The sequence below is a fragment of the Trichomycterus rosablanca genome, chromosome 24 (genome assembly GCF_030014385.1).
Source record: "Trichomycterus rosablanca isolate fTriRos1 chromosome 24, fTriRos1.hap1, whole genome shotgun sequence".
NCBI lineage: Eukaryota > Metazoa > Chordata > Actinopteri > Siluriformes > Trichomycteridae > Trichomycterus > Trichomycterus rosablanca.
Genome location: NC_086011.1, coordinates 19,689,430 through 19,698,906, shown reverse-complemented (window position 1 = coordinate 19,698,906; position 9,477 = coordinate 19,689,430). Strand labels below are relative to the sequence as shown.

Sequence of the window (9,477 nt, the reverse complement as noted above, 5' to 3'; positions counted from 1 at the left end):
GTACAAACACATGCTTTGTTGGGTCAACTTCATTCAAATCAAGCAAAGGCTATTTCTTCACTATTTTTCAACCTGTAACAGAGTGAATGGCTTCTGACGTTACTGTGGGAATTACAAAGCATTTGCTTTTTATTTTAAGTAGTTTTCACTTTTAGGCTTATTGTGTGCACAGGTTATATCAGCGTTACAACAGATCTAACACGTCGTTGTTTGAGTAGCACAGTGGGCTGAGTGCAGCACATGTAGTTCTCTCAGGTTCTAGGCCCTATGTTAAAATCCAGCTTAGGGTGAAACTAAAGTTACACTTTTTTCCACATTTTCTCACTGACGCAACTACACCCGCCCACCCCCACATTTTATTATAATGAATACTGTAAGCCTGCAGTGAAATAAACTCAAATACACACCAACACACATAGAAACACAAAGCACTAAATGTATTAGCTGATACACACACACACACACACACACACACACACACACACACGTGGAGTGTTTTATTAATAGCAACACTGTACATTTACATTAGCAGAAGGAGTTTAGGAATCACTCCCCATGGGGATGTGTGATAGTTAAACATTACACAGCTGTAAATGAAGGGTGTGACTGTTTCAGGTGTACGCTATAGGGTGTATGATTACTCCACTATAGGACTATGGGACACTCCAGCCCGTTCGTAGATGTCTGGGAGGAAGGAATCGTACTCCGTGTTCCACACAATGGATCTCACATACGCCTCCTTATCCAGTGGCTCTGGGTACCGAAATGCCATTCCTTTACTGTACAGAAACTCCACCACCTAAACAAACACACACACTTTTTTTTTTTGGGAACACATACCCTGTTAGCACTGATTGTGCGTGTACAGTTAGGAACACAAGGTGTATTTATCTTTCTTTAGTCAATCAGTAGACACTTTCTGATCACTAGACACTTTATATTTTTGGTTGGAGCGCTAGTTCCACTCACAGCACTGATAACAATGTGTTTAATTACATTTCCACAGCATGTATCTGTATGATGTACAAACTTTACCAAACTGTTGCAAAAAACTTGGAAGCAATGGGTGTGACCTAAACACCTGAACTCAATAATTAGAAGGGGTGTCAACATAATTTTACTCACATTGTGTGTATGTATAAACATTAATCTTATCCTCACAGCCATCTGTAAAGAAACCTCCCTAATGTTGGAAAGAGGAGGGTAGAGACGACCCTGATTCTGATTCAGTTCCTCATCCGTCAACTGCTCTGCTAAGATCTGATACACATACACATATACAAACAGTGAGAGAGAGAGAGAGAGAGAGAGAGAGAGAGAGAGAGAGAGAGAGAGAGAGAGAGAGATTTTTGACGGTCTTTTATTTTAACCAAGTATGGACACTTGACAGTTGAATTAAATCATTTCATTCAATAAGTTAAACAAAACTGTGCAATATGCATTCGTCAATAAATTAAATAAAATAAAAATTGAAAAAAATAAAAAACGATTTATGTGCATTTAACAGATTTCTAGAGCAAAAACGAGTTCATCATCGATTACAGAGCATATTGCCTCTCTGTAGCACCATATCTCTATAAAATTCTCAATGTTGTTCATGCTTTTAAAAAATTTAAAATCAACTAAAATCCTGGTTTTAACCAGTCTGGAGAAAGTTCTCACAACATCACAATCTGTATCTTCATTCACCTTGTTTTTTCGAGTAATGTATATCGCGGTTTTGGCCTGGCCGAGGATAAAATTAATCAGTTGGCACTTGGACCTCTTTCTCCTTACGTATTTAAAACCAAGGATAAAAGTCTGAATGGTAAAACTCTCATTAAAAGACATGAAAACATTCTTTAAAATCTCAAAAAGGGGACGTAGCCTAAAACAGTCCATAAAAGCATGAAACACAGTTTCTCTAAAAGCACAAAAAGGACACTGTGGTAAAACTTCAGGATTTAAAACAGAGATAAAAGCATTGACAGCTACAATACCGTGTAAAATTCTCCACTGCAGGTCAGCACATTTTTTTGTTAATGGTGGTTTGTACAAAGCCCTCCATTCTGGTTTAGTGTCATCACATAGCCCCAATACATTGCTCCATGGTGTATCAGTTCTTTTGTCAAGCTTCTTCCTGTTTAAAACCTTTACACAAGCCTTATACAGTAGCTTACCTGAAACTGAATTAAAGTTCATCTCCATTTCCCCTTCACACTCTATGAGGGGTCCTTGACAGTCATGTAGAACTGGAGAGATAGTCAGTTCAGGGAAGGGGTCATCCTCTGTAGGGTGGATCGCCCCTGCACCATAGTCCTTTACCATTGTTTGCTCTTCTGAAGTTAGTGCTGATCTCCAACGGTGTAGGAGCTGGCCCGAAATGCGCAGGGACCTCAATCTTAGTCGTGCAGCTAGATTCTCTGTGTCAGTAAGTTCTGGTCCTGCAGCGTCTACCAGCTGTTGGAGGGTTGTGACTCCCGAAGAGATGAGTATTCTGTCTAGTGCAGGTGTAGTTGTGTTTGTAATGTCCAGACGGGTTCCATAGAGAAGAGGTTCTTTAAGGAGCCAGTGTAAGGTGGTAGAATTCTGTTTTTTTGCTTTAAAAAGACTCCAAACCTTTAAAAGTCCCCTATAAAAATTCGGTAATCCAGCCGTGTTCAATGTTTTTGTGTCCATTAAAAACAGGGTTTTGTCCAGTCCTAGTCCTTTTACTGTGTGTAGAATTCTGCAGGCCACCTCCTTCCAGACGAGCTCCTTGGGGCCACTGAGAAGTCGTTGGATGAACTGTAGGCGGAAGGCAGCGGTCCTGCTAGCCAGGTGAATGAGTCCTTGTCCCCCCTCTTCCTTGGGCAGATGAAGTACTCCCTGTGGTATCCAGTGTAATCGGTTCCAGAAAAAGTCCACCAGCAGGGCTTGGATGTTAGCTAGCAGGTGTGGTGGGGGGTCAACACAGGCTAATTTGTGCCACAAAGAGGACGCAGCCAGGTTATTGATAATAAGTACTCTCCCTCTGTAAGACATTTGGGGGACCAGCCATTTCCATTTTCTGAGACGCCCTTTTACATTTTCAACAATGTTGTCCCAGTTTTTCTGTACAGTGTCACTGTCCCCCAAATACACCCCTAGATATTTGAACCCTCCTGTTTTCCATGTCAGTCCATCAGGGAGTGTAGGTTCCCCTCCATTCCACTCCCCAACTAATACAGCTTCACTTTTGTGCCAGTTTACTTTTGCTGATGATAAAACCTTAAAATCATTTAAAATTTCAACTAAAATGTCCACATCTGCCTGTGTGTTTACCAGGATGACAAGGTCATCCGCATATGCAGACACACATAAAGGGTTATTACAGTTAGGTACATAAAAACGAGTGATTCTATCTCTCAGTTTACACAACAGAGGTTCAATGGTTAAAGCATATAACATTCCTGAGAGTGCACAGCCCTGTCTGACACCCCTGTGAACCTTAAAAGGGGCACATAAACCACCATTAACTTTAAGTACATTCTCAATGTCACGATACAATACCTTGATCATAGCTATGAAACCAGGGTTGAAGCCAAAGTTTTCCAGAACTTTCCATAAGTACCCGTGTTCAATCAACCCGGTCAAAAGCCTTTTCCTGGTCTAGGAGATGTCTGGAGATGTCCAAAATATCTCTAATTAGACATACATTGTCGAAAATAGATCTGCTAGGCACACAGTACGTCAGTACACAGTAAGTGAACCACCTGCTCCATCACCTTCCCCAGTCTCGAAGCTAATGTTTTAGAGAGCAACTTGTAGTGAGTGCACAGCAGGGAGACTGGGCGCCAGTTCTTTAAACACGTTAAATCTCCCTTCTTGGGTAGCAATGTCAGCACAGCCCTCCGACAGCTGAGAGGGAGTTTCCCTTCCTGCACACTCCTCTGAAGAACATCTAGCACATCTTGTCCCAACACTGACCAGAAAGCCTTGTAGAACTCCACCGTAAGTCCGTCAATGCCAGGAGCTCTGCCATTCTCCATTCCTTGAAGAGCTTCATATAGCTCCCCAAGTGAGAGTTCACTGTCCATTTCTGTAGCTGATTGTTCTGTGAGTTTTGCCAGGTCCTGGAAGAACTCTGTCTCTACCTTTTGTGTCACTGACCACTCGCTCTGATAAAGCTTTGAGAAGAAGCTGACTGTCTGCTTGCGAATTTCAGTGGGCTCTGATAAGAGATCCCCTGATTCTGTTCGCACAGCATGCATAAATCTTTTCTGTCCATTTTTATGCTCTAGACCGAAAAAGAACTTTGAAGGAGCATCCATTTCAGTGGCATTCAGAAAACGTGAGCGGACCAGCGCCCCCTTAGCTGTAGTACCTAGCAGATCATCTAGTGCTTTTTTTTTTCTTTTAAGAGTCTTAATATGCTCTTGATTTCCTGTGGCCTCTGCTAAACATTGGAGTTCCACTACCTCAATCTCCAGAGCTTTTAAAGATCTGGTTATGTCCCTAGTGACATTGAGAGTATATTGCTGACAGAATAATTGAATCTGTACCTTGGCTACATCCCACCATTGTTGCAGTGAAGTAAAATATGTTTTCTGTGCTTTAAAAACCTCCCAGAAGAATATAAAAGATTCTTTAAAATTGGCATTATTTAAAAGCTCTGAGTTAAAATGCCAATATGCACTTCGTGGTTTCACATTACCCTTAGCGACTGTACACTGGACCATGCAGTGATCTGTAAAACCAACTGGGGAAATCGAACAATGTGTAAAAGCAGACAGTTGATAATTAAAACCATAAAAACGATCTAGCCTTGCCAGTGAGAGTGTATTATCTCTGGCATGAGCCCATGTATACTGTCTCTGTTTATTATGAAGGTTTCTCCAGATATCACACAAGTCTTGAGCCATCAGTATTTCACGTAAGCGCTTACGTGAAGCAGCATGTGGTTCTATATGGTTTCTATCTATGCTGTCTGCTGTGCAGTTAAAATCCCCACCCAGTATTAAAAGGTCTGTGGTGCTACAGTCTCTAATCACATTGCTCAGTGTGTCTAAAAAGATCATCCTATCTATTCCCCCAGTCGGAGCATAAACACAAATAAAAACAAACACATGGTTTTCAAAGACAGCTCTTACTTTTAAAAGTCTCCCACTTAAAATTTCATCTACAGTATATGAATATGGGATAAAACTTTGTGATAAAAGAAGAGCAACGCCACCGCTAAGAGACGTATTGTGACTTAAAATTGCAAGTCCCCTCCATTCTTTCACCCAATCAGCAGCATTACTGTCATCACTATGTGTTTCTTGTACAAAGGCAACATCAATATTTTTCTGTTTTAACAGCTCATAAAACTTTGCCCTTTTTTCAGTGTCTCTTGCTCCATTTATGTTTAAAGTAGCGACTTTAAAATCTCCCATTAAAAAATAAATAAGATATAACACACTGATAATAAAAACTAGTTCACCCATGGATATGCTGAATAATTTAAAACTCTTCTTCACTGTTTATCTTATTAAGTTTAGTAAAAATTTTCTTTAAACGGAAAAATTCCAAGTCAGTAAAAGCATCTTCCTTTTTTAACTTTTTAACATCAAGAGTGAACTGGGAACTATCAGGAAAATGCTCTTCGGAGCCCGTACACCCTTCTGTCCTTTAGTTACTCGCAAGAACTTTTTAATTTGTTCAGCTGTATATTTAATAGGTCTGTTCTCTTCTTGTGAGCACACAGACCAGCCTGAATCAGAGATGGAGCCATCACTGTCAGATTCTCCGTTGTCCTCTGTTCTGACCTCTTTCTTGGCCTGGTTTTTTTTGTTGCTTTGTGCTCGCTTCTTTCTCTTATGAGGAACTTTAAACACAGACTCGTCATCCATTTCTATCTCAACTTCAGCCACATTTACTGCTATTTGGTCTGGAGTCATCTCAATACAGTTATCCCCTGTCTCTCTACCCTCCACGTCTGGATTGACACAGGAGAGATCATCCACGACCGGAGTTGCCATGATGGTTTCATCTGTGGCATGTTCAGTCATGGCCAGTTCATCTTCTTCTGGTGTCGATGTAGTATTGGGGACTGTCGCGGGCAGCTGCGTATCAGCTGTAGGGGGAACAGCGTCCACGAGCTCCACCACGACTGACCCCATCCGCTCAGCACTACCAGCCTTGCCAACATGATCATTAATTTTTTCGGGACAAGCACGGATAAGATGTCCCACTTGCCCACACCTGAAACACTTCATACTTGTTTCTGATGTAGCATAAACCACATAATCAAAATTCTCCACTCTGAACTTTAAAGCTAAATCTAGCTCGTCAGCACCGTCCCTGAGCACCATGTAAACCAACCTCCTAAAAGACACTAAGTGTTTAATTAGGGGTGATTTACAGCTAAGAGGGATTTTTTTAATTGGGGAAACTACTTTTCCAAAATAAGACAGTTCTTTTACAATCATTTCATCTTTAATAAAGGGGGGAACATTAGACACAATGATTTTCCTAGCTGGTGTACTGAGGGGCATTACCTGAGTGAACTGACCATTTATCACAATGTTGTTCTGAATCAGTTCATTCGTTTTTTCCACTGAGTTCAAAAACACCACAACCGCTTTATTCATGCGTGAGGCAGATACAATGTTACAATGCCCCACGACATTCCCCACCGCCAAACAGCATTCCTCCACGCTCACCCGGGATTCCACCTTTACACCGTGCCGGCGTGTCAGGTGTTCGCACGCCGTAGTGTTTGGAAACGCCATACTCCCAGCAAAATGCCGGTAGCAGACTCCCCGCACACCTCGCACGCGCGCGCGCGCGCGCACACACACACACACACACACACACACACACACACACACACACACACACACACACAACACTCAAACTTCAGAATCTATCTGAACAACTTTCAAAACTAGAAAAAGAAAAAAGTTTGGCAATAAACGCCACTCACGCTCACCACGCTCCGCTCTCCACAGCTCACAACCGCGCATGCGCACACACAGAGAGAGAGAGAGAGAGAGAGAGAGAGAGAGAGAGAGAGAGAGAAGGTGAGTGACCTTATAACCATCAGCATCATATTAAAAACCATCATGATACTGTGATAAATTTAGCCACATACACTAACAAGTACCTTAGAAAACCATTATCACTTAATACAGTCCACCGTTGCATCAAGAAATACAACCTAAATTATTACACAACAAGAAAGCTATACATTTTTCTATTCTGCTGTTTAAAGTAAACATAAAGATCTTAATCTGAGTGTTTATAAGTTTATAGGTGGCTGCTGCTGCTGCTACATGGTTGGATGATTTAATACTTACATTAATAAGCAAATAATCCTAATAACATGGGCAGCATGAGTGTTGCCTAACACATGCATGTGCACGCACACACACACACACACACACACACACACACACAAACACAAACAATGTTTACCTTTGCAGCCTCGAGGAACACCGTATCACTGATGTGTCTAACACCACTCAGAATTACTGCCAGAGCCACACCTAACACACACACACATTTCTATTAGTTGAGGTAAAAAACATAATAGACTGTACAGTGAAAGAGTACAAAATAAAAATATATTTACACTAAATAAAGATGATAATCATTATTATTGTTTTTGTGGATGAAGTTTGTCCTCTGGATGTAAATAAATTCAGTAATTACTTGTACAGCTTCTAAACGCTGGCAGGACCCAAGATCAGAGGTACCCCAAATAACACTCAGAGAATTCATGGCCCAAAACCACAACTCATTCATTTTTCCAAATTATTGGAAAAATAAAATAGGAAAACACAAATCCACACCTGGGAATATGTAAGCATTGTTCCCCTGTCCCAGAATCACCATCCTGCCATCATCCAGAGTTACAGCAGCAAACGGACTCCCACTGGCAAACAAACACCGACCCTAACACACACACACACACACACACACACACACACACACACACACACACACACACACACACACACACACTCAGAAAAGCACATTCATTAGCCATTTGATGAGCTACACCTACTGTTACAATACATTTTATATTTCATGTTTATAATTTTGTGATTCTTTATTTAATATCCTTTATGAACAATCAAATTTACTCTATGATCAGTTAGGCCTGAATTCTCTTACATTTTGACCAACAACAGGCTCCACTTAACCTTGAATTAGAGACAGTCTGCTCCTTGTTATTCTTAGCACATCCAAGACAGTCGTATCTATCAAAAATATTAAAACACATTTGTATTATCCTGTTCTGTTCAGTCACTAAACAACTACCATGACACAATCTTAGGTGTGTGTGTGTGTGTGTGTGTGTGTGTGTGTTTTTGTTTTTTTACCTGTGTGAGAGTGTATGTATGCATCCTCTGCAGTACACTCAGCTTTAGCAGTCAGATTGCTCAGAGCAAAGATGATTGGTCGCTCATTTAACGAACCCATAGCCCTGATGACATCATGAGTGAATAGTCGCCCCGCCCCAGACACACCTGAACACAACAAACACAGGTAAGAACAAGATCATGAACATGTCTATCTAACACTAACACACACACACACACACACACACACACACACACACTCTCAAACTCAAACTCAAACTCAAAAGAAGCTTTATTGGCATGACAAATAATGACATTCGTATTGCCAAAGCAAGTTACAGAGAAATATAAAAATAAAAATAAGAAAGAACAAAAATATACAGAACAGTTACATGTGCAAAAAAATATAGAATAGAATAAAATATTTATAAAAACAGTGCAAAATAATAACAATAAAAAGTATAATATTTACAATAATGAGGTAGTAAAACAATCAGTTTGTGTGTGTGTGTGTGTGTGTGTGTGTGTGTGTGTGTATGTGTGTATGAGACATGGTCACCCACTGTCCCTCACCTGGTGGCAGGTGTGAGTATAGAGTGCTGCTAGTTTGCAGCTCTCTTTGTGCTCCCCCAGTAGGTGGGGCAGTTTGTCGGGGTCTGGGAGGGAGGTAAAGTTGGGGATGACGTTATTAAATTTAGGGAAGAATTGGGAGCGGACGTGGTGGTACTTGGTACACCGGGTGAGGAAGTGCAGCTCCGTCTCTACTGTACCGAGAGTGCAGTGCTGGCACGACCTCTCCTCCCAGGGCAGCCAGGACCGGGTGTGTCGCCCCGTCTCCACGGCCAGGTCGTGTGCGCTCAGTCTGTACCTCGTCAGGGTGTTTCTTAATTTAGGGTCGGATACTGTGCTCAGATAATCTGCTGCACTGTAGTGTCTGTTTAGGGCCAAATAGCATTGCATTTTACTTTGAGTTTTAGTTTCAGTTTCCCAATAATTCAGATATTTAGTTCGGATTTTTTGTGTAATTTGGTTTATTCTAATTGGGTTTACAGATTTCTCTTGTTCCTGAGTCTTTATTGTGTTGGTGTGTGTTAGTGGTGTGTCGGCGTGTGTTATTACAGTGTCTGTGTGTGTTACTTGTGTATCTGTGTGTGTTAGTGGTGTATCTGTGTGTGTTAGTGGTGTATCG

General features: G+C 41.2%; 1 protein-coding gene across 2 annotated transcripts; it reads right to left on the bottom strand.

The window, feature by feature from the left end:
* Positions 1–482: 482 nt before the first annotated feature.
* LOC134301677 (NAD-dependent malic enzyme, mitochondrial-like) lies at positions 483–8,327 on the bottom strand. 2 transcript variants are annotated; one of them, XM_062986494.1, is made up of 5 exons: positions 8,310–8,327; positions 7,776–8,186; positions 7,399–7,469; positions 1,162–1,260; positions 483–799 (listed from the first exon to the last, which is right to left on the bottom strand). In XM_062986494.1, the coding sequence occupies exons 2-5, from the start codon at positions 7,816–7,818 to the stop codon at positions 638–640; spliced, it is 375 nt and encodes a 124-aa protein (XP_062842564.1). In that variant the 5' UTR covers positions 7,819–8,186; positions 8,310–8,327; the 3' UTR covers positions 483–637. The 2 variants fall into 2 exon arrangements, with proteins under 2 accessions (XP_062842564.1, XP_062842563.1); XM_062986493.1 differs by lacking the exon at positions 8,310–8,327 and having other exon boundaries at positions 1,126–1,260; positions 7,776–8,194.
* Between the last annotated feature and the right edge of the window lie 1,150 nt (positions 8,328–9,477).

Excerpts from the sequence above, each read along its gene's own strand:
- LOC134301677 (XM_062986493.1), bottom strand. The coding sequence starts at position 7,818 with ATGGTGATTCTGGGACAGGGGAACAATGCTTACATATTCCCAG. Across the intron at positions 1,261-7,398 it reads TGTTCCTCGAGGCTGCAAAG|ATCTTAGCAGAGCAGTTGAC; the intron begins GTAAACATTGTT and ends TATGTGTATCAG. Across the intron at positions 800-1,125 it reads TGTTTATACATACACACAAT|GTGGTGGAGTTTCTGTACAG; the intron begins GTGAGTAAAATT and ends GTGTTTGTTTAG.